At 34.4% G+C, this 25,869-nt stretch overlaps 2 protein-coding genes across 3 annotated transcripts; one reads left to right on the top strand and one right to left on the bottom strand.

Moving 5' to 3' along the window:
• Nucleotides 1-16,144: 16,144 nt before the first annotated feature.
• Nucleotides 16,145-24,155, top strand: LOC107629849 (wax ester synthase/diacylglycerol acyltransferase 4). Of its 2 annotated transcripts, none has more exons than XM_016332772.2 (5): nt 16,145-16,485; nt 16,874-17,449; nt 17,772-18,128; nt 18,327-18,464; nt 23,669-24,155. In XM_016332772.2, exons 1-5 carry the CDS (start codon nt 16,306-16,308, stop codon nt 23,825-23,827), a joined length of 1,410 nt encoding a protein of 469 aa, XP_016188258.1. In that variant the 5' UTR covers nt 16,145-16,305; the 3' UTR covers nt 23,828-24,155. The 2 variants fall into 2 exon arrangements, with proteins under 2 accessions (XP_016188258.1, XP_088365749.1); XM_088509623.1 differs by having other exon boundaries at nt 16,252-16,485; nt 18,327-18,533; nt 23,488-24,155.
• Nucleotides 19,956-22,900, bottom strand: LOC148570044 (uncharacterized). The gene is made up of 6 exons (XM_088509624.1): nt 22,700-22,900; nt 22,354-22,598; nt 20,884-21,096; nt 20,720-20,812; nt 20,529-20,630; nt 19,956-20,439 (listed from the first exon to the last, which is right to left on the bottom strand). Exons 1-6 carry the CDS (start codon nt 22,896-22,898, stop codon nt 20,062-20,064), a joined length of 1,230 nt encoding a protein of 409 aa, XP_088365750.1. The 5' UTR covers nt 22,899-22,900; the 3' UTR covers nt 19,956-20,061.
• Nucleotides 24,156-25,869: the final 1,714 nt, after the last annotated feature.

The raw sequence follows: 25,869 nt of genomic DNA, 5'->3' as shown, positions 1-25,869 counted from the left end.
CAAGTGCGTCCATTCATATCGGGCTTGAGGAAGTATCACTATTTTTTTATGATTATACCTTTCTTCAAGGTCTTTCGAAAGATCTGCAGGATCTTTTAACGTGAGATATTCATTTTTCAATCCTTCGTCAAGATGACGACGAAGAAAAATCATGGCTTTGGCTTTATCCTTCTAGGATGCATTATTTTCAGCCTTAATGGTATCTCCAAGATCCATTGAATCAAGATGGATTTCAGCATCTAGTATCCATGATAAATAATTGTTTCCAGATATATCAAGAGCATTGAATTCAAGATGAGAGAGCTTCGACATAATGAAAATTTGTTACCTGAGTCTTTCTAAAAATTCGATCAGAGTCTCGTGCTGATAACGTGTTGTAAAATAAATAAGGAAGATGTAATACTATAAAATAATTTAATATAATTAGATAGCTTTAATAATAATATTCACAATGATTATTATCTCAGTATAATAAGGATGATTAATATATCTACTAAAATTGTATGTTGTAGTATATGAAGATATAAGATAAAAAGAACTTTGTACGTAGAGAGAGAGGAAAGATTTTTGTATTTGTATTGTGTATATTTTCTTGTCTCAGATCATGCTTTTATAGGCATACATAGGTTTGTTTTTCAAACCATATTTATTTTGCTTCATCCTAAGGACTTGTTCTTTTCAACATGGAAAATGGGTTGCCCATAAATGGACATCCATTCTTATCCTATCCTAGTCACAACAAAAACAAAGGTATTTTAGAAAGGGGCACGCTACACATCCATGCAACCATGTAACCAAATTGGCCCAATTCCAAATAGAGTCACGCGCATTAATGAGAGTGAAAACACGCGCCCACTCATTATGAAAAGATGTTACTTCTTCCTCAGTTCTTCCTCTTCTTCTTCTTCTGCTCGCGTTATAGGTTTCACCATTCTCTTCTGCTCACGTTTTCTTTCTTGTTCTTCTTCTTCTTCTCTACTCGCGTTCTTCGTTATGGATCTGGATTGACTTCAACGTAATTAGCTTTGTGGTTCTTCTTCTTCTTTGTTTTCTTCTTCGATCTGGACTTTTGAATTGAAACAATGAATAAATCAACTTCAAAATCAGTTGAATGAGTGCGATTTGGATTATTCTTCCAAAACACATAACAATAATCTTAAACATTGAACAAAGTAAAAAGAGGCCACCGAACTGAACAACATTCATTTGGTGAACCGAAATCACAAAGGACACTAAACTGAATAATGTACATGTGATGAATAAATGGTGATCAATTTTCAATCAACAAGAATAGTATTTCTCCATGCAAAAGAAGTACTGAACAGAGTAACAACCAATTTCAAAACCCTAGTTACACTATCCACTGAACTGAAGAAGAAGAAGAACCTACGAGCACAAATTTGAAAGAAGAAGGAGGAGAAGGAAGAAGAGGAGGAGAAATACTATTCTTGTTAATTGAAAGTTGATCACCATTTATTCACCACATATACATTATTCGGTTCGGTGGCCTTTGTGATTTCGGTTCACCAAATGAATGTTGTTCGATTCGGTGGCCTCTTTTTACTTTGTTCAATGTTTAGGATTATTGTGATAGCATGCAGCAATCATTCCCTAGCTGTCTCAACGTAATAACATCATTCAACTGATTTGAAGTTGAATTATTCATTATTTCCATTCAGAAGTGTAGATCGAAGAAGAAAATGAAGAAGAAGAAGGACGGAGCTTATTACGTTGAATTCAATGCAGATCAATAATGAAGAATGCGAGCAGAGAAGAAAAACGCGAACAGAGAAAAACGATAAATTTTATTAGGTTGAAGAAGAGGAAGAAGAAGAAGAAGAAGAAGAAGAAGAAGAACAAAAACGCGATACGTTATATGAGGCGTGTGTAGAACAAATGACTGTGGGGTGGGAGAACGCGTATGTGGAGGAAGTTACTTGGATAATATCTATGTATTTTTTACATGGATGTAGAACTTTTTCCTTTTAAAAATTATTTATTGTGATCAAGACAGTTTTAATTTTTTTTATCTGACCACTTTATTAACAATAAATATAATTTAAATATAATGAATTGTCATTATTAAAATAACAGGTGACACGGTTGTAGTGTTAGTTGCAGCAATTAAATGCTTTCATTACCATATGTGGTTTTTGATCAAACACATGTCTCAAATTAAATTTAAATGTTCCAGATAGAGTTCTGGTGTCATTTCTATATCTATTCAAAAGTAAGCAAACTAAAAATTAAACAATCAAAAATTCATATATAACGATTTGTGATTTGAACTGATGCAACAATGCAAGAACGTATGCTCATTCAATGATATTTTCGTTTTTGGTACACGTCATAAATTCATAGACTCACAAACATGATAGATAGTTTGCATTGTGGTGTAGTATTATCCTTGTTGTACAACATATTTCTCTACATTCCATTCTTCTAGTTTTTTCTGTTTGAAGCAAATGTATTAATTAGTTGTAAGCTTTCTTATAGAAGTTATGTGAGAAAAATCGAGAATGGTTATATGTCAATTAGTCTAACTATAAAAGTAATATCTAAGAAAACAAATAAAAATTTTATAAATATGATTAAATTATTTGTTTAAAATATGTATGACAGTAGTTAATGATTATAAAAAATTAAACATCTTATTATTTTAGTTATATTAAAAATTCTCATTAAGTTTAACTAAATATGCATAATTTTATTAGTATTTATTTTAAGATTTATTTTATATTTATTTTATATTTTATTTTGTTTTTATTGTTTTGGCGATCTAGTGGGAGAGTTGGACGGCTATCTCCCGTTTATTGCTAGGCACCACCTAGTTGACCACTTTGTCATTTGTGTATTCTCTTGCCACACATTGTATTTCCTGCATTGTTCAAACAAACTTGGTGATTAGGTGTTTTCAGAAGTCTTCATTTACTAAGTCGTTCATCAGGCACAAGCTGGTCACGGAGTCTGTGAGGCCGTCGATTTCTAAACATTCATCGTTGAAACGATCCAGGTACTTTTTCGTAGGCTCGCCAATGCATTGTATTATCCTGAAGAGATTGATCGGGTGTTTTGCCTTGGCGATTCGAGTGGTGAATTGGGCTAGAAACTTCTGAGAGATGTCTGAGAAAGTAGTTATAGAACCTTGCGGGAGGGAGTTGAACCAACGGATTGTCAGCTTCGCTAGGGTCACGGGGAATGCCCAGCACCTGACCACGTCTTCCACGCCCTCTAGATTCATCAAGGCTTCGAAGGCCATGATGTGCTCCTGTGGGTCTTTAGTGTCATCATATTTTATGTCCGTCGGCTTATCGAAGTTCTTAGGTAACCGGATTCGTAGAATGGAAAAGTGGAAGGGGGTGGCGCCGATCACGACAGGGTCTCGACGCTTCCTTTTCCGCTCCTCCCTTCGTTTCCTGCTTCTCGACTTGTCTCAGGAGTGATGGAAATAGGTGCAACCATCATTCTAGCCACACCCGTCATCTTTTTTCACCCCGGGCGTTGCCGCTCTTCCGACCTCCTCTGCGGGGATCGGGTGCGTGAATAGCTCAGCTGGGCCTCTACACGCAAACGAGTGTTTTGACTAGCCTTAGGATTATAGCGACCCCTCACCGCCAACTCTTTTTCAAGGTTTTGGACCCTATAACTAAGTTCTTGCATGATCCGGGAGTTGTCACTACCTGTTCTGTTGAGTTAAGAAATTAACTAAATTAATTAATGATGACAAACATTATTTTTGGGAAATTATCTAACTAATATTAATTATTTGTGGTTAAGTGTTGCAGGCCAAAATTGAAATACAAAGGCAGCCCAAATTGAATGAAAACAAAAACAAGGCTGGTGGGCTACAAATAAATAGAAGCCTAAAGAAATCAAGGAAATGAAATAAGATGGGCAAAGGAAATCAAACGGGTTGCATGAATCAAACCAATCCAAGCTCGTATCCATCACTCCAAGTTGATCCCTCTAAATTGCTCTCACCCAAAGCAACGTTCACTTTTTCCTGTCTCGGTCAGAACTCTGAGAAAGAGAGAGAGAGAGAGCTTAGTTTCTAAGCTATTCAAAGAAGAAGAAGAAAGAGAAGGTTAGGCAAGAAAGGCAGATGTCAAATTAGCAAAATCAAACCAAATCAAGCTAAGGCAAAGGTTAAAGGTAACACATTTCCTATTGCATGCATATTACTTTCTTCTCCTCTTTCCAACTCTCTGTTAGTCCGAAATGGGATAAATGGGAAAGATAATCTCTGCTCCCACTGCTGTGCATCTACGGTCACAAGTGTGTCTTGGAGACCAAGTTGTTTCTTAATGGCCAAGATCTGGGTTTACCATTGAAGATATCTCTTTCTGTTGATCTGTGTCTTTCGGTCAACAAGAGAAGGTCAGAAGTAAAGTTCATATTTTGAGGATTAATGGGAAAAAGTGAACGACTAAGTTGGTGAAACACAAAGCTCAAGAAGTTGACCTAGAGAGAGCAACTCAGCAACATGCAAGGAAATAAAAGAAGATTTTTTTATCGTTCAGAAGTCAAGGAGAGATAACCAGTGTTCTTGAGGTGTATGTTCTGAGAAAAGGTCTTTGAAGAAGTTCATCTAACTAGACAGTGTTTCCTAATCAAAGGAGCATTCCGCCAGAATGAAGAACTAAATCAGAGGTTAGCAAATCTGGTTTATCACATAGCAAAGAGGCTGTTGAAGTAGTCAATCTCCTTCATGTTTTACAGATTGTAATTTCTTTTTAATGTTTATCTTTCTGTAATTTCTTTAGTGAAAAGGCATAATGAGAGAGCTCAAGTAAAAGCCAATGAGTGGAAAGAGGCCGAGTGATACACTTGATAGAAAAGCCTAGAGTTGTTTCAGATTTTTTTAGGTAAATCTGTGTCTTGTATCTAGTACCATTGAGGTATTCCTTTCTTAGTTGGGTGAGCACTAAGAGTGAAAAGTAAGGTATTAGCATAGCCAAAGTCAAGTTAGGTTAGAACTTGAGTGTAAAAGGATTGTGTCAATCCTGTGGAATTGGTTTATGTAATACTTTAACTATAGTGGACATTCCACCACTGTTGTGGTGGAGACTAGACGTAGGTTGCATAGCACAAGGTAACCAAACCAGGATACATGATGGTGTTAGCTTTTCTCTTCTCTACTCTATCCTGTTTTCTGATATTCATGAGACAAAATAAAATTGTCTCATAAATTTTCCGCTGTTAAGTTCAAACAGATTCAGACTGCAAGTTTGGTTTAAAAGGGTCTGTTCATTAAACTAGAAGAAGGTCATAGATTCAACTCCCATTCTCTAAGTCTTCTACAACCTTCAATTGGTATTAGGAGCCTTGGTCTCAAGAATCAAGTTTCACGCTTGGAGCAAAGGTCCAATGGCGAACAACTTGGGCACAACCACGGTTGTCTACACTCTAACTGAAGGCCAGTTAAACAATAGGCCTCCCTTCTTCAACGGGAAGAACTATGCCTATTGGAAAGAGAGGAAGAGGATCTTCATCCAATCCATTGACTACAACATATGGAAGATTGTTGTGAGCAGTCCCAAGATTCCAACAAAAACAAGTGCTGATAGAGTGGTGACTCCAAAAGAAGAAGCTGAGTGGAATGAAGACGATAAGAAGAAGATGGTGCTGAATGCTAAAATAATCAACCTTCTTCACTGTGCTATCAACTTTGAAGAGTACCAAAATGTGTCTAGATGCAAGACAGCCAAAGAAATCTGGGAGAAACTCCAGGTTACACATGAAGGCACTAAACAGGTCAAAGAAACGAGGATTAATATGCTGCGAAAAGAGTACGAGATGTTTAATATGAAGGATAGAGAAATCATTGATGAAGTGTTTGAGAGATTCTCAATCATAATCAACAACCTTGATGCTATGGGTACAAACTACTCAGAACAAACCATAGTGAGAAAACTCCTTAGAAGCCTCACAAAAGAATGGGAAACCACTGCCACTGTCCTAGCCGAGAGCAATAACCTAAGCCCTATAACCTATGATGAGCTGAGAGGAAAACTCCTTGCCTATGAAACCACACACACAAACCCAGACTCAAAGAAAAAGGGAATAGCCCTCAAGTCAAAAATAGAATCAAAAGAGAGCGAGTCTAGTGATGGTATTTCAGATGATGACTTATGTTTTTTGTTAGGAGATTTAGAAGGATGATGAAGAACAAGGGCAAATACAAGGGTTCAAGCTCAAAGAAACACAAAATGAACTTGAGCAAGGTGACGTGTCATCATTGCAAGGAGGCTGGACATTTCAAGCTAAACTCTCCAAAGCTCAAGAAGGAGGACAAAGGAAAGAAAGAAAAGAAGAAAGTGCTCATGGCAGCTTGGGAGGATCTTGAGAACGACTCCAATGAGGAAGAAGATTCTGAAGGTGAAGATAAAGACTGCTTCATGGTTGGAAATAATAATCTTGATGAGGTAAATTACTATGACTTGTCTATAGATGATTTACATGCTATTATTGATGATCTTATCCTAAACACCTCAAAACTGCTAGATAAGTACAATAAATGCAGATCTGAAAAAGATGTGTTAAAAATTGAAAATAATTTTTTAAAAGAAAAAGTGAAGGAAACTGAATGTGCTTTGGACATTATTGAAGAAAACAGATTTCTAAAATCTGAACTTGAAAAATTAAAAGGAAAGCACATTGTGGATCCTTCTCAAGAGTTAATTGCTGAAAATGAAAGATTAAATGATATGATTAAAAGGTTGAATGGTGACTTAGCAAAATTTGCTCAAAGTTCTAGTAACTTGGACAAATTACTTGCAAGCCAAAAACCATTGTTTGAAAAATCTGGTTTAGGCTATATAACTAAGAAAAGTGAAGTTTTTAATGATTCCTCTATGAAATTTGTGGCTTCTTCATCAAATACTAAATCAACATCCAACAAATCAGGTATTAGATATGTTCCCACATTTGAGGAGAAATTTGATGAAGTTTACACAAGTGAAACTGAGCCTTCACCAAGAACCGAACCTACTACAAATAGGTCAGGTCTGGGGTACACTTCGAAAAATGAGATTGCGTTCAAGAAACCACTATTTTACAACAAAACTTCATATTCGAAAAGTCCAAAAGTTCTCAAAAATTCTGGTGAAAATGCTTTTGTAAAGAGGAACAATTATAACAAAAAATTAGTTTGTCAAAAGAAATGCACATCTTCCGAAAACCAGAAAATTTCAGCCCTTTCATCATTTCCAGCATGGTAGCTCATCTCAATTTCAGCAACATGCATCAGGAAATCATTATTTTAATTACAAAAAATTTGGTCATTCATATTCACAATGCTTCATTGAAAAAAGAATTGTAGGAAACCAAATTTACAATGTTGTGTGTGATTTTAATGCACTTGGGCAACCAAGATGGATTAACTTCAAAGGATCCAAATTCTTTTGGATACCTAAGGTTACTTGAAGTTCTTCATGCAGATTTGCCTAGCGTCCAAGAACAAAAAGGATATGTGGTACTTGGATAGTGGATGCTCAAGGCACATGACTGGAAGGTCAACTTACTTCATCAAACTAAACAAGTATGATGGAGGTTTTGTGACCTTTGGAGATGATGGTAAAGGTAAAATAATTGCTGTTGGAAAGGTAGGTAATGAACACTCTACCTTCATTGATGATGTATTCTTGGTATGTGGATTGAAGCACAATCTTTTGAGTATAAGTCAGCTATGTGATTTAGGATATTTAGTGACTTTCAAAAGACTTGAATGCTGTGTTGTAGATGAAAAGACTAATGAAGTACTTTTTGTTGCCAAGCGTTGTAATAATGTGTATAGACTTATCCTTGATGAACTAAAGGATTAAAATGTAGCTTGCTTTCATTCTAAAGACTCTGAAAAGTGGCCATGGCACAAGAGATTGGGCCATGCAAGTATGTTTCAAATAAACAAACTTGTAAAGAAAGGATTAGTAAGAGGTCTTCCTTTGATAAGGTTTGACAAAGACATCACTTGTGATGCTTGCCAAATGGGAAAACAAACAAAAAGTTCATTTAAGCCAAAGGAAGACATCTCTACTAAAAGGCCACTTGAGTTGCTACACATTGATTTATTTGGTCCCACAAGAACTCAAAGCCTAGGTGGTAAACATTATGGTTTAGTGATTGTGGATGACTATTCTAGATTTGGTTGGGTTTTATTTCTTGCACACAAAAATGAAGCTTTTTCGGCCTTTGAAATCTTTTGCAAGAAAATTCAAAATGAAAAGGATTTAAAGATCTCTTCTATAAGAAGTGATCATGGAACTGAATTTGAAAACAATTTATTTGAATCCTTTTGTGAGAAATTTGGAATATCTCACAACTTCTCTTGTCCAAGGACACCACAACAAAATGGTGTTGTGGAAAGAAGAAATAGAAGTATTCAAGAAATGACAAGAGCTATGCTTTGTGAGAGCAATGTTCCAAAATTTCTTTGGGCTGAAGCAATTAACACAACTTGCCACATTTTGAATAAAACAATTATAAGAAATTTTTTTAAGAAAACCCCTTATGAACTTTGGAAAGGTTACCCCCTAAACTTAGAGTACTTGCACATCTTTGGATGCAAACACTTTGTTCTTAATAACAAAGATAATTTGGATAAATTTGATCCAAAGGCGTATGAGTGCTTATTTGTAGGATATTCCACAACTAGTAAAGCATATAAAGTTTATCATCAAGATGCTAGGATTATCGAGGAGTCCATACATGTTACATTTTGTGATACTAACTTGGTGCAAAGTATTTTGGAAGATTGTGATGCAGGGAATCAAGCTCAAAAGGACGATGAGACTGCACAAAATCATGAAAATAAAAATTCTGGACAAGTTGAACCAGAAACTGCAGCTGCTAAAAATTTAAGAGACAATTCTATTTTGTCTCATGAATCTGAAGGAGATCCTGAAACCAGCAGTACCCAGAATCCCTTGGTAACTGAATCTACCTCCAAGTCCACCAGACCTCGTGAATGGAGATTTTTGAAGAATTATCTTGAGGAATTTGTTATTGGGGACGTCTCTCATGGGGTTAAAACTCGGTCCTCAACTAGAAAGGCCAATGAAGGAACAAACATTGCCCTTCTCTCTCAAATGGAGCCTCAAAATGTCAAAGAAGCCCTTAATGACCCTTCTTGGGTAAAGGCAATAGAAGATGAGCTTCTTGAATTTGAGAAGAACTAAGTGTGGACATTGGTTCCAAGGCCGAATGGAAAGAAAGTGACAAGCACCAAGTGGATATTTCGGAACAAGCTAGGAGAGGATGGTAGCATTGCAAGAAACAAAGCAAGGCTAGTGGCACAAGGATATGACCAAGAAGAAGGAATAGACTTTGATGAATCCTTTGCCCCTGTTGCCCGAATGAAAGCTATAAGACTTCTCTTACCCTATGCTGCATTTTGTGGTTTTAAATTATATCAAATGGATGTGAAATGTGCATTTTTAAATAGTGTGATAGATAGAGAAGTGTATGTGGAGCAGCCACATGGTTTTGAAAATAAAGAGCTTTCTAACAATGTTTTCAAATTATCAAAAGCTCTCTATGGTTTGAGACAAGCTCCTAGAGCTTGGTATGAGAGACTTAGTTCTTTTCTTTTGAAAATTGGTTTTCAAAGAGGCACCACAGACACAAATTTATTTATCAAGAATTCTAATAATTATTTCATTTTAGTCCAAATATATGTTGATGACATTATTTTTGGATCAGCCAATGAATCCCTTTGTACTGAATTTGGAAAACTCATGACAAGTGAATTTGACATGAGTATAATGGGTGAACTTAATTTTCTCCTTGGGCTACAAATTAAACAAACTGAAAAGGGTATTTTCATTCATCAAGAGAAGTATGCCAAAGAACTAGTTAAGAAATTTGGTATGGAAAATGGAACCCCATGCACCCTAATTCAAAATTAGATAAGAGAGAAACTGAGAAAGATGTAAACGAGACTAGGTATAGAGGAATGATTGGCTCTCTTATGTACTTAACTTCCTCTAGACCCGATATTGTGCAAAGTGTTGGAATGTGTTCAAGATTCTAATCTAAACATAAAGAGTTTCATCTTTCTACAGTTAAGAAGATCATTAGATATATTCATGGCATATCCAATTTTGGTCTTTGGTATCCTAAGATTGTTGATTTTTCTGTAGTTAGTTATTGTGATGCAGATTTTGCCGGTGATAGAGTTGATAGAAAGAGCACATCAGGCTTATGTTACTTCCTTGGAAAGTCCTTGAATGTTTGGTCAAGTAAGAAGCAACCAACAGTGGCTTTATCCACTGCAGAGGCTGAGTATATAGCTGCTTCTTCTTGTTGTTCTCAGCTTATGTGGTTAAAAACACAGCTTGCTGATTACAAGTTAAATGCTAAAAATATTCCCTTGTTGTGTGACAATATCAGTGTGATTAATATTTCAAAAAATCCAGTTTTGCACTCTAGGACTAAACATATTGAAGTGAAATTTCACTCAATAAGAGAATATGTTCAAAAGGGTGACATTAGCATTTAATTTGTTAAATCAGAAGAGCAATTGACAGATATTTTTACTAAACCACTAGTTGAGGATAGATTTTGCATGCCTAGGACTAGTCTAGGAATTTTAAGCTATGATTCTTTGTTTGAAAGCTGCTGACGTGTTTGTTGGAGTTTTTGTCTCATAAACAGGTATGAGACAATTCTGGGCAAGTGAAGAACGTTCTCTTCAATCAGCATTTTCTGGGCTTGTTGCACGTGCAAATTTATCTGGGCCAGCCTCAAAAATTAGATCTTGGGTGGTCCAATATGTTTCCTTAATTCAAACTACCTCTGAGCCCAATATGAATGCTACATATTTTTGTTGTTTGTTTTTGTTGGCTTGTGTATTTCAGTTTTTTCTTTTTGTCCAGAAGGGTTTTCAAATTTTAAAATTAATTTCCTATTTTGTTTTTAAATCAAATAAAATCTTTCCCTTTATGATGTCAAGTCCCTTCAAGTCAAATCAGTGGTGATGCAGTTGTATGGTTTGAAAAACTTTCTTTTGGGTATGGTTACCAACACTTCTTCGCTTCCCTTCATAATTCCTCCTCAAACCCTTCGGTTTCTCCCCACTAACTTTACTGCTTCTCTTCCTTCAAAAATCTGAAACCAACCAAATGAGGAAGAAAATCATAACTAAAAGGCCTCCTCGTGAAAAAGTTTACAAGCTTCCTACAAAACCATCAACTCACTTCTAAGACCGAACCTTCACTTCTTCTCCTTCTCCTCCAACCTTACCTCCTCGTCCGGATCCTATGGCTCACAAAAAGAATCCTTCCAGGGTTCCACCTTTAGCCAAGCCAACGTCACCTCCAAAGGAACCTCAATCAAAGCCTGGGTTGTCGAAGCCGAGCTCGTCGAAAGGAAAATGACCAGCAGCGCCTGAACCTACCTCTGAGCCGACACAACCTAAGACAAGGTCTGTTCCCTTGCATTCTCAGAGAGGTAAACCTCGACTCCCTCTCAAATCTGTTAGAGAACCAGACATTGATCCTTTTGCTCATAAATCCCACTTCATGACATCTCACTCAAACTATAATCCTTATAGATTTAGGTCTGCCATGAACAATGACTTTTATGAAGGAGTTATTAAGAACCGTACCCTGTGTCCCTCTTTTCTTGTTGATTTACCAACTTTGAAAAAGAAAGATTTTTCTTTTGTTGAAAATTTGGAATTTTTGGACTGGAATAATATTTTTAACATCAAAAAGCTTGTTTACCCATTTTGGTCAAAGAGTTTTATGCAAACATGACATATCATGAAGGAAGTGTTCATTCTTATGTTAAGGGTAGAGAGATTGTTTTAAATGATGAAACAATCAGTGATTCTTTGAAGTATACTGATGTTGGGCCATGTGCTTATACTTCTGTTAAGTGGGATGAAGGAGTTGGTGTTTCTTTCAGTGATGCTTTGGCTCATATTTGTGAACATGTTTCCTTGATTGATGGCATTACACCCACTCACAAAGCCCTTCCTTATGGCATGTATCTAACTTGTGTTTTTGAGCATTTTGGTGTTGACTTGTCCAATGAGGATTATGAAAACAGATATTTATATCTAAAAGGGGGTGGTTCAGTGAAACAGCAAAAAGGACCTACTCGTTCTGAGAGAGTGGTCTTAGATGATGAAGATGATGACTTTATTCCTGAGGAATTTCCTCCTCCTTCCACCGAGAGCACTTTCATCTCCATTGGACAACAATCTGCTCTGCTGAATGTTGTCAAAGATGTGGTCCAGGAGTTTGTCTCCCAATCCAATCACATGATTGCCATGAGTAAGGAACAAAGGAAGCTAGCAAGCAAGCATGAGAATTTCCTCCGGAAATCAAGAGATAGAGTGGCTGTGTTCATGACGTTCATTTACAACCTTCAAAAGGATGAAGATCCTGCCACTGATGCTGATGAAGAAGCTGATTCGGAGGGAAATGGTTCAGATGCCTAGATTTGTCTCCTAAAACTGCTGCTGTCTACTCTTTTTTTTTTGTCTCATGAAAACTGTTTCTTTTGTTACTTTTGAACTAATTTTTATTATCTTGGATGACTGTAATAACTTTAACTACTGCTGCTACTGAAGTTTATTATGCATTCTAATTACTGCTGTTGTGGTCATTTTCTTGAAAAATAAATTTGATACTTGCTGCTGTGAAAGCTTGATAAGGCTATGATCAAGTTAACTTAACTTTACCTTACAAGTTTTGTTGCTTTATCATGCATTGGTTAAAATTGATGCTCTGTTTTGATGTTGACATAATATGTTCAGTATTGGGCTGGATATGTGTTGCTAGTTATGTAATATCCCTTAGTTAAGTTGAATTGTGTAGCTCTTTATTGTGTTCTCTATAAGAATAATAAATAGGAAAGAAGAAGAGAACATAAATCCAGAGGGAGCTACTCTTGAAAGGGAAAGGAGGAGCAACATAAAAGCAAGTAACATCATTCAAAGGGAAGTTTCTTAACTTAAATAAAATTCTTCTCCCTTTGATCATTGTTTTAATTATGTTTGTCATCAAGGGGGAGATTTTTGAGTTAAGAAATTAACTAAATTAATTAATGATGACAAACATTATTTTTGGAAAATTATCTAACTAATGTTAATTATTTGTGATTAAGTGTTGCAGGCCAAAATTGATATACAAAGGCAGCCCAAATTGAATGAAAACAAAAACAAGGCTGGTGGGCTACAAATAAATAGAAGCCCAAAGGAATCAAGGAAATGAAATCAGATGGGTCAAGGAAATCAAACGGGTTGCATGAATCAAACCAATCCAAGCCCGTATCCATCACTCCAAATTGCTCTCACCCAATGCAACATTCACTTTTTGATGTCTTGGTCAGAACTCTGAGAAAGAGAGAGAGAGAGAGAGAGAGAGAGAGAGAGAGAGAGAGAGAGAGAGAGAGAGAGAGAGAGCTTAGTTCCTAAGCTATTCAAAGAAGAAGAAAGAAAGAGAAGGTTAGGCAAGAAAGGCAGAGGTCAAATCAGCAAAATCAAACCAAATCAAGCTAAGGCAAAGGTTAAAGGTAACACATTTTCTATTGCATGCATATTGCTTTCTTCTCTTCTGTCCAACTCTCTGTCAGTCCGAAATGGGATAAATGGGAAAGATGATCTCTGCTCCCACTGCTGTGCATCTATGGTCACAAGTATGTCTTGGAAACCAAGTAGTTTTTCAATGGCCAAGGTCTGGGTTTACCATTGAAGATATCTGTTTCTGTTGATTTGTGGCTTTCGGTCAACAAGAGAAGGTCAGAAGCAAAGTTCCTATTTTGAGGATTAATGGAAAAAAGTGAACGGCTGAGTTGGTGAAGCACAAAGCTCAAGAAGTTGACCTAGAGAGAGCAACTCAACAACATGCAAGGAGATAAAAGAAGATTTTTTATCATTCAGAAGTCAAGGAGAGATAACCATTGTTCTTGAGGTGTATGTTCTGAGAAAAAGTCTTTGAAGAAGTTTATCTAACTGGATAGTGCTTCATAATCAAAGGAGCATTCCGCCAGAATGAAGAACTGAATCAGAGGCTAGAAAATCTGGTTTATCACATAGCAAAGAGGCTGTTGAAGAAGTCAATCTCCTTCATGTTTTACAGATTGTAATTTTTTTTTAATGTTTATCTTTCTGTAATTTCTTGAGTGAAAAGGCATAATGAGAGAGCTCAAGTAAAAGCCAATGAGTGGAAAGAGGCTGAGTGATACACTTGATAGAAAAGCCTAGAGTTGTTTCAGATTTCTTTAGGTAAATCTGTGTCTTGTATCTTGTACCATTGAGGTACCCCTTTCTTAGTTGGGTGAGCACTAAGAGTGAAGAGTAAGGTTTTAGCTTAGCCAAAGTCAAGTTAGGTTAGAACTTGAGTGTAAAAGGATTGTGTCAATCCTGTGGAATTGGTGTATGTAATACTTTAACTATAGTGGAAATTCCACCACTGTTGTGGTGGAGACTGGACGTAGGTTGCATAGCACAAGGCAACCGAACCAGGATACATGATGGTGTTAGCTTTTCTCTTCTCTGCTCTATCCTATTTTCTGATATTCATGAGATAAAATGAAATTGTCTCATAAATTTTCCGCTGTTAAGTTCAAACAGATTCAGACTGCAAGCTTGGTTTAAAAGGGTATGTTCATTAAACTAGAAGAAGGTCATAAATTCAACCCCCTTTCTCTAAGCCTTCTACAACCTTCATGTTCCTTCGAAGGGATGCCTTCCCGGAGATCGGTCGCAAGAGTGATCCTCGTCGGAGGGGGTCGGCTACCGCTTTCGAGAGGTCCATGTGCTCAGCCTACTCATGAAGCAACCCCCCTGTCATTTGCTGTTCGCGCCTTCTCCTAGCTCATCCTCCGGGTGGAGGAAAGCCTCCATCCTCAGCACGCGTCAGGTCCCTACAAATGGCACCATTCTTTGGTAGTTCGCTAAGTCGGTTGGTTGTGAGGTGTTAAGAGAGGGATCAGAACCTGAGTGCAAGTTCTGAAGCAGAGAGCTACGCCAGTGAATCGTTCGTTGGTCGGCGGGATGGAGCCATCTGCAAGGACACTCCAATGCTTAAGTTAGTGTTCGTACGATGAAGTGGCTAGGTTAAGGTAATGATGACGTACCTAGGAAGAAAGGTAGGTCCCTCTCCCTTATCCTTATTCGTTCGAGTGGGTCCTTCTTCTACTAAGGCCTAACCTTTCAAAAGTTTTTGCCAGCTGTTGAGATCTTCCTGAAGAAGATTGGGTCACATGAAAGATGTCTAGTCATACGAAAAGAACATGTGTCCGCTTGGTGGACCTTTGTTTCTTATTGGGTTAGGCCAGAACATATTTTATTAATCTTTATTGTATAAAATTTGTAAAATTATATATATTAATTATATGTTGTTTAGATTTGATTTATTTTGGTTAGTTTAGGATTAGATTTAAATTTTTAAAATAGACTTACTAAAATATTAGAATTAGGTTCAAATCTAATAAAATTCTGCTTGATTTATACAGAATTCTAAATATCCATGAATATAGCAGCAAAGTTGAATTAAGTTGAGTTAAATCAAGTGAAGTTCAAGTTTGACTTATAAAAATTAAATTTATTTCATTAATAATTAAGTCTAGTTATAAATTTTATGTTTAACTGACGTAAATTCAAGAGTTAACTTGAGTTCACAAACTACTTCAAAATATAAACATAAACATTTTGCACTCTTTTATCGTATACAATTCTGTTTGGTTCATTATATACTCATTCATGCATTTCTCCATTTAATTTACAAGAATAGATAAGAAATATGTTAACAAAATTATGGTTTATATTAAATAGTGTTTTCATGCACACTTCTAAGTTGGGAGTTCGAGTTTTACTCCTAACTTAAAAAAGCGATAGATTAAAATATAGATATGACATAAATATAGATATTTTACTTTTATATACTTAATAAATATGTATGTCAGATACATTATTAAAATATAAAATAAATAAATAGCTTAGCTCACGAGCTCATATTAATTGAGCTCATTTGATAATTAATATATGCATGCCATGTTCTTAAAAGCCACATATTTAGGACTACAGGAGTACAAAAATAATAGTGCCAAGCCTTACACGTGAATTTTTAAGGAAACACATAAATTGTTTTTATCTACGCTATAAAGCTACACACTCAAGAAGCTTCATTAGCCTTAAAAGTTTCACATCAAGATAGTTGATCAAAGTGGATAAGGGCAAGCATCATTAATTATATACAAGACAATTTATCTAGTCCTATAATAAGTTCCAGGTTTGCTTAAACAAAGTGGTACTCCAATATTAGTTTTGTAACACTTTTTAAATAGTGGAGTATCATGGAGAACTTAGAATTTTCAGAGCCAGTGAGTCCTAGTGGAAGATACTTCAACACCCCTTTGCTATGTGCATATGTTTTTGGGTTCTTGGAATCAGAAATTCCAATTGATGACTCTCAAACTATGTATTTGTTAAAAGATGTCTTTCTACCTATCAATCCACGCTTTTCCTCCATAATGGTCTTAACCTCGCTCTTTTTTCATTCGTGTTATTGATCGACTACTCTTTTTCTTTTTTCTTTTTTTGAGCTTTATCCTATTTGTTAATTTTTAATAAAACCTTTTTCGGTCGGCTTATTTATATGATTTGCGTTTAAATGTATTATTCAATAGTTATGTATTTCAAATTAATTTTAATGCACTAATAATATTATTATTTGATCATATATACTTATTATTTGTTTTTAAGACAATCAAGTTAATGGGTGATTATTGAGTCAAGGTGTCTATGCGAGGATAGATAATTAAATATTTTTATAAAATCATTGTTTATACATAGAACGAAATTGAATTATTTTTTTCCGTTTGTATTTATATTAATTATGTGTATGTATATACTTGAAATCAGGTGAGAGATGAAGATGGAGAAATGAGGTGGAAAAAAGTGGAGGTGAAGGCAGAGGAGCACATAAAAGTTCCCATATTCCCAAAAAATGAGACATCACAATTCTATGATGAATACTTTGATGAATATGTATCAAGAATATTAATGGAAAAAACCCCTCAAGATAAACCACTATGGGAAGTTCATGTGATCAAATACCCAACAACAAGTGCTAAAGGCACCTTAATATTCAAACTCCACCATGCTCTTGGAGATGGTTACACCCTTGTAGGTGCTCTACTCTCTTGCCTTCAAAGAGCTGATGACCCTTCTCTTCCCTTGACCTTTCCCTCGCGCCGGCCGAATGAGTCGGCCGTGCGCGCCAAAAAGGGATTCTTCAGGAGGATCCCTTTGGCCGTATTTTCGGTATTTAACTCTATCTCGGATTTTGGATGGAGTGTGGTGAAGAGCTCAATGGTGGAAGATGACAAGAGTCCTATAAGGAGTGGAGAGGAAGGTGTTGAGAATCAACCTTGTGTCTTAACAAACATATCATTCTCTTTGGATCATATTAAAAAGATAAAGTCCATGCTTGGTGTGGTAAGTTTATATAATGTGTTAAAGTTTATTTCAAGTTATTTCAGTCATATAATCTTAAAATTAAAATGATAATTAAGTTTTAAAACTTTTCACTCATTATTGGAGACATTAAAGAGTTTTTTTTTTTTTTTTTTTTTTTGATTAAAGAGTTTATTGTTAGCTCTATAAGATGGATGTTACTTACCCACAGGGTTATATTATTCATCAATATTAATAAATATATAAATTTATTGTTGTATTTATGTCTACTATTATACTTTTTTAAATTTATAGCTAATAATAATATGATTGTGTGTTCGTTTTGTTTGTTTGTAATTTGAAGACGCTGAACGATGTGATTACTGGGGCAATTTTCTATGGGCTTAGGCTATACATGGAAGAAATGAACAGCGAGAAGGGAAGAAGAACAAAGTCAACAGGATTGGTTTTGCTTAGTACTAGGAACATTGGAAGCTACCAATCAATTCAAGAAATGATGAAACCAAATTCAAGATCTCCATGGGGGAATCACATTGCTTTCTTGCACGTTTCAATCCCTAAGCTAACCCAATCAAGCCTTTCCAATCCCCTTGAATTTGTTTGGAAAGCACAGAAGATTATCAAGAGGAAGAGAAATTCTTTCACTGTTTTTCTCATTGAGTGGCTTCTTGATTTGGAGCTTAAACTAAGAGGACATGAGGTATAATAAATTTATCAAACATTTTAAATAATTTATATTTTTATTATTAAACTTGTTTTTATTCAATTTCTTTATATGTTAAAAAATAATAGTATAGAAAATATTTTAAGTGTTTTAGTGCTTCAGATGATCCATATAAATTTTTTTAGTGGCAAGACTATTGACACGTGACCCAATTCTATGTTGTTGTTGTTGTAGGCAGTTGCAAAACATATTTATGGGACACTAAAAAATGCAAGTGTGGTAATATCGAACTTGATTGGGCCAGTTGAACCTATGGCGTTGGCAAATCATCCTTGTAAAGGCTTGTACTTCACAATGACTGGTGGACCTGAGGTTATTACTATCATCTTTCTCTTCCTTTCTTCCTCTCCTTTTCTTTCATTCAATTTTGCCATAAATAATGTTTGGTTTGAACCTTTGAGTTTGCTGTCAATAATATACAACAATCGTATATAGAAATTTAATTTTGTATGCAGACAAAATTATTAAAATTTGATTTATATACTATTAACACTAATTCATCCATTTAATACGGAGAGTATAGTTAAGACTTAAACGAAAGTGACTCATTTTCTATTAGTTATGTGTTAAGCATTTGCTTTCCATTTTCTATGTGAAAAAATTTTATGGTTTTAAATCAACTGTTTTTTTAGTTAAAATACTTTTTATAAATGAATAGTGGACTAATTAACCTAGTTAAGAGTAGTAATAAAAAGGTTTTTTTGCAATTTAGAAATGAGTGTCAGAAAAATTATCTACAAAATTTTCACAAATAAAAAAGATTGACAAAGAATATAAGTATTTAGAAGAGATATAGTCTTTTTACAGAGTATATAGTAAGTACAAATTTTAAACCCTAAACCTTAAATTCTAAACTTTAATAAGTACGTTTTTATTTTATTGAATAAAATCTTTATTTTAAGTTATTATTTATTTTATAATAAATTTTATTTTATTGTACTGAGCTCCTTTAAAAAAAAAAAAAAGAGAAAACAACCTGGTTACACTACAACAAAACAGCGTAGCGGCGGCGGTTATTTTGGGAGGTTGCGGCGGTTATAACCGCCGCCAGAATTAGCTCCCGGCGGTGAGTAAAACGCGGTCAAGTCAACCGTCGGCATAGCAGCGGCGGCGGTTTTGAAGAACCGCTGGAATAACCGCCGCCAGTGTCACTCGATGAATCGCGGCGGTTTAAAACCGCCATTATGCACGTGAACCAGGCAAAGTAGGTGTATAGCGGCGGTTTAGCAACCGCCGCACAATTTGAAATTATAGTTACCGTTAGACATTTACGGCAGTTTGGAACCGCCGCTAAAATGTCGGCATTAATCTTTACCATGAATTTCGCGGCGGTTTAAACCGCCGCAAAAACGCCATAATTTTTGTTTTAAAATTAACCAACTTTATATATAAACTCCTTCCTAATGCTTCCATCGCAATTAAAAAAAAATACTACAACTATTATAATCTACAACTCAGTAAAATACAAAAATTGACCAAAATATGATTACCATTGCATTTCAAAATATAATATGTATTTAATAAGTCTTACATAATCATAAATCCATAACAATGAGTGTTTAACACCTATATTTACATATCAAAGTAAATTCAAATAACGCAATCCTAATATTAAATTAGAAAAGAATTCTGCTACTAATATTTAACTAAGCTAAAAGCCTAAAATAAAGAGCTACTTTGATAATAAAAGTCTTGAGTCACTTCAATCATAAAATTCTAGAGCTACTTCATGGAATAGTAGAAGATGGCCTTGTCTCTATTGGAGAGTATGCAACCTATGATTGAAAATAAATAAAATTATGTTAGAATAAAAAGAAAGACCATTGAATAATTTAAGTCTAACATGAAAAGGCATAAGCCATTTGCACAAATTAAGAAAATGAACAAGAATAACTAAATCATTATTTTACTAAATCATGCACAATGAAAGATTCAGGAAAAAAAATCCATATATAATATTTACCCCATTATTCGTAGCTGTAGGAAAGTCATGTGGCACTTTTCCACCCATACAATGATTAATGAAATATGTCACCTGAGCTTGTAATAAAGAAATTGTTGCTTTATTCTCTTGTAATTCTACTTCCATACAACGAACTTTAGCCATATCAAAGTCATGATTGCATGAAGAAGATACCCCTCCGAAACTATTAGAAGATTTCATGACTTGGGATGGACAAACACCAAATCCTACACCTCTAACACGACCCGGGTGTTCTTTTCCAAATAACTTGACATATGCATCATCAGTAGAACTCTCATTAGCTTGAAGCAAAGTTAATTGTTCCTATGATAAGAATTTGAGAAATGCATCATCATTAGAATAATCTCCATTCTCATTAACAAACAAAGTCAAAATAAAGTGAAAATACTTACACTTTTCTCTCTAGCCTCATCATTAACAAAAGATCCATCCTTCTTCTTATGACTAATTGGATACATTTCAGCTCTAGTAAAAACTCTCTTGTTAGCAGTTTCCTATCAATTCGATAAATGGAAATTCAATTTCAACGCATGTAAAAATTAAATAACATATCATTATCCTGATAAGGACTCAAATCACAAACCAACTCGTGTTTCTTCCTAGCAATCGTCTTGGATCCGAGTGTATGAGGAATTGTTTGTTTTTCTCGATTACTTGCATTTTTCTCACACATATCCTAAACATGCAAATTCAATTAGTAACTTGTCAATATAAAATGAAATATAGAATGTGTGTTCATACAATTACCTGAGTTTTGGACCTTAATCTATAATCAATAAAAGTTGCCCATTGCTCCAAGCTGACTCCAAATCCTTTTGGTAACGCTGCTATATTTTGCTCTCTAGTAAGATTCCACTTATAATTGTCATTAAACAATTTGCATCTATCATCTTTCCACTTCCTGCCGAGATTTTGTAGTATGTACTTTTTTTGCTGTCCATCATCAACTTTAAAGAATCTCTACATAGTATAATCATAAAAATAATTAACCTGAATAATTGTAACATAGACTTACATGTAAAATTATTAATAACTAAAACTGGAACATAATTCACAAAAATGTTCTCATCCTTATGCTATGCACAACATGTAATTTAAAACTAAAATAATAGCATAAAATGGCCATAAGAGGCATGCAGCATAAGAAAATAATTATGGCACCAAGGAATGCTGAGAAGTATAGACCAAAAATCAATCACCCATGTACAATACATATTTATAAGTGTGAGCTAGGTAATATTAGACCACTCAAAAAAAAATTAGCGCTTCTTTGATTTGCAATTTTATTTTCAGTTTTTAATTTTAGTTCTTCTTTTTCCCAAATTTTATAAATGAAAAATTAAAATTTAATTAGAAATGACAAATTAAAATTTAATTAGATAACAAATTACAAATGGACCTGCTTAATGCTAAACTAATATGGATAAACCTCATGTTCAAATATTTCCAATAAAGTCATTATCCAGAGTTTTTAATTAGAACCTTGGTAATCATAAAACTTGATACTAATCCCTGAAATGTTTAACAGCAACATAAATGACAAAAAAAAAATTAATATAGGAAAAAAATGTCAAAACGATAGGTTAGGTCATGTGATATTATATCCAGCCTTAATTAATTTTAACTCATTTACAGCTTCGTAGAGCATTTTACTTAATTACCTGATCTGAAATCCCACAAAAGACCAAAAAACTTTTAAAAATCTAAACAGGAATATTTTTTCCTATGAAGTCTAAACAAACTTTTAAATGTTAGTCAAAATAAAAGATACCGATTTAAATATAAATATTAGAACACCTCATTGGATGCACTAAAGTCTAACATTATGCATAAACAGTATAACTCTTTTTACTTTTATCTTTTACATAATTTTACATTTTTCCATATCTTATTTGCTCCTATTAGAGTGCACCAATGTCAATCAAACTTAAGAGGTTCTTTTTAGTTGTACACAGAATAATTAAACTTGTTTGAATATGTATATATTAAAATACTATTTTACTAATTAGAAAAAAAAAAGAAGAAAAAATACAGGATAAAGACATTGGTACAAACCTAACTAGTTTTAGATTAGGAGACATTTAGTGACTTGGCCAGCTATATTATTTTCATTAATAAATAACAGCTAAAATTGTCCTTGGATGACACAATACCAGAACATAAGAATGCATGTATTGAAGATAATTAAATTATTATTACGTAATTAAAAAAAAAAACCTGAATAATATCCCTATAAACTCCATTTTTGTATGGCTCTATTGGAACCAAAGGCCATTTCTCATAACTTATAGGAAAGTTCTTGAAATTCCCAGCAACAGCTCCCAAAAACAAGCCTAAAAGTCCACCAGATTCACCAATCGGTTGGCCATGCTCATTCCAATGCACTATAATTCTAGTCTCACGAGACAGCACCCACACATCTTTCAACCTTAAGTGACCTTCCTTAATCACTCCGCTTGCATCTATCAAATTATTCAAGTCGTATACCATAGATTATTATACTTCCTTCCTTGTAGAAATTTAAATATACAGTGCTATAATTGAACTAAATTTAATAACATACCTTCCAAATCAACTGTCCAGTACTTATTGGACTTTCTTCCTTGTACATCTAACTGAACATTTGGAACTTCTGAACCAGTAGATAAAGTAGGTTCAGGCTCTATAGATTCAGAGGACTCATTTTGATCAACGGGTGATGAATCATTAAACTCATGAGTAGATGTATTCTCACGTGAAGAAACAGTCTTTCTCTTAGTCATTTCTACAATGTATCAACAGATATTAAGATTAATATATCAATAACATAATGAAACTGAAATAATAGTACTTGATTTAATCAACTAACAACCAAAGAAACAAAAAACTACTATATCAAACTATCCTGTATATGTAATAAAACATAAAATTATGAAAGAAAACAATACATAACACTCTATGACTTGCAACTAAAGACTTACATTATTCTAAACTTTCTTCGTCTATAATTGATCTTGCTAATGGTATATGTGAAATGTTATCCGGAAAAAATTGTCCCAAATCTTGTGATGGATAACCCACATTGTCATAAATTATGTCTTCATCCTCATTGCCCATATCATATAAGTCTCTTGGCTTTACTTGAATTGGTATGCTCCAACCTTTTTCTTTCTCATCCTCCACGTAATAAACCATTTGAGCTTCGTTAGCCTTAATATATGGCTCATCATCCTCATGCTCACCGGTATGTATTAATCTACTAAAGTTGATAGAAGTAAAACCTAACTTATCTACTTTCATAGCCCTTGGGTTTGTGGTATTAGCCCATTCACATTTAAACAAGGTTACAAAGAATATACCATCATAATTAAGTTTAATGATGTCGACTAACTTTCCATAATAAGGAACTGCTCCAAACCTCATGTTAGTAATGACTAGATTTATTACAATGTAAAAGTTCAAAAGTGGGGGAAAAAAAAAAAAAGGAAGAGAGTAAAAGAAAAAGTGTGGGTTTTGTTATGTTGTTGACATATTATCTCCTTTGTTATTACAGAGTATCAATATTGCAATTATGAGCTATACAAGAACATTAAGGGTTACCTTAAAAACACAGAAAGGCTTCATCGATGAAAAGTTGTTCAAATCATGCATGGTCAACGCTTTCGAAGCCATATCCAAAGCAGCAATGGAGATGCCTCGAAGCAAAGGTTAAACCTACCTACCAAGGAGGGAAAGCAAGCTAAGAAGCCTTAAATCATTTGGGACTTTTCTTTTATTAAGTATAATTGCAACAATCAAAAGATATCCAAATTAATGTTCAATTTCAATTGTGTCAGCTAATAGATGCGTTAAAACGTATTTTAATATTTTTTTATAGGACCTAAATATATTTTTTTATATGACACAATTATAAAATCAAATATAATTTAGTAGTTAAAAATTGGATGTATATTTTTATAAGCTAAATGTATCATATGTTTGATTTTATAGAATAAATGTGTATGATAAATAAAAAACGGCAGATACAAAAATGTATTCCCTAATTAAATATCAATTTTCCAATTCAAATACTTATATCATGAAGAGAAAAGGCGTTTAGAGAGATGAAAGAATTGAAAGATAAGGAATAAGGAAAAAGTGTATGTATTGTTCTTCTGGTCGTGCTCTATACTATTTTTGTGCACAATGCAATTGTAGTATGTTGTTCATTTCCTTCTTTGTTGATGTTGTTGGTACGGTGACTTGGTGTCTCTTTTTTTTTTTTTTTTTAATTATGTACCATCAAAAGTAAACTGATTGGTTGGATCGAGTTAAGTAAAGCTCAAGTTTAATTCAGAAATATTGAATTGTTAGCTTGCTTTATTAACAATTTATTAGCATATTTGTAATGTAACACCCTCACTATCAGAAGTCACGCTTCCGGCTGCGCTACTCTGATTGCAAGAAGTATTACGACTACTTTACATTCTAAATATTAAAATAGGAGCCTATGACTCGACACTGTATCGCTGATTTACTTGAAAAACCAAAAATTAATACTTTATCTAAGAAAAATACAAACAGGCATAGATTCATATACAAGACTCCTTACATAGTAATTCAATATATTATACATATAAAACATACAATTCCTATCCCTCTTACAAACTTGTAATAACAAGAGGGAAGAAAATAATCTAATTAATACAACAGCATATAAACCAAACGCAGTATAACTCTTCTTAATACTTCTTCACCCGGTTCCTGAAAAGGTAAAGCTGTAGGGGGGTGAGAACCTAACCACACGGTCTCACCACGGAGTTTCAAAGTTGTCATAAGAAGATATTTAATAAGAAACTGTTTTCAAACTCAGTGATTATCATTGCCTTATGAATCTTTTAAAACCAATAGGAAATCGTTCAAAACCCTTTTCAAAGAAACAATGTTTAATCTTTCAGAAATCCGAAATCTTTCCTTACTTATAAGAAAATCTCAATCAGAAATCAACCACGCAATCAAACAACACAATCATTAATTCAGCATCCAAGTTCATTCTCAAATGTAGCACGCCAGGACAAACACAAGCAAGACAGACAAGGAAATCACAAGTAGATAGCAGTTACAGCAAATAGTTCAAGTAGCAGTTAAGAACAGTTTAGCAATTAGGCAAACCAAAACAAGTTCAAACCCAAGCAAAGCATACAAATGCATATGATGCATGCCTGTCCTATGGCTGATGAGGCTCATCTGTCGGTTATCCAGCCAACCCGACAAGTCTGAATTGTCCTTAGACTGTCCCCCGACGTGCATCCCCAAGAGTCTATGCATAGCTTTTTCTTAAATAATCAATATTGCTCAATGGAGTATCATTCCCGGGAATTTATATAGTGCCCGGTCACACTTACGTCGTAGGGTCAACAGAGTATCGAGTTTTCAACCTGGTACACGTGGTAGCAAGCCACGGCACTTAATCCAGGGAACCTCGTATCTCAGATATTTCAGATTCATAAGCCATATAAATAATTCATTCATCATTTATCAATATCTAAGCCATTCTCAATATCATCATCATTCGTCAATTCATATCCCATTTTCAAATTCATTCAAAAATCATATTTCAAATTAATCCTCATCATCCTTCTTTCTATTAATCAACAATCTCAATTCAAAACATAATTCTTTCTTTTCTAAATAAATCAATCTGAAACAAATAACGTTTAAGAACTAAATCTTTTTAAACAATTACTTCAAACAAAACTTCCAATTTTATAAAAT

Source organism: Arachis ipaensis, chromosome B3, assembly GCF_059453495.1.
Source record: "Arachis ipaensis isolate K30076 ecotype BB chromosome B3, ASM5945349v1, whole genome shotgun sequence".
Classification (NCBI taxonomy): domain Eukaryota; kingdom Viridiplantae; phylum Streptophyta; class Magnoliopsida; order Fabales; family Fabaceae; genus Arachis; species Arachis ipaensis.
This window is presented reverse-complemented; position numbering and strand designations above follow the sequence as displayed.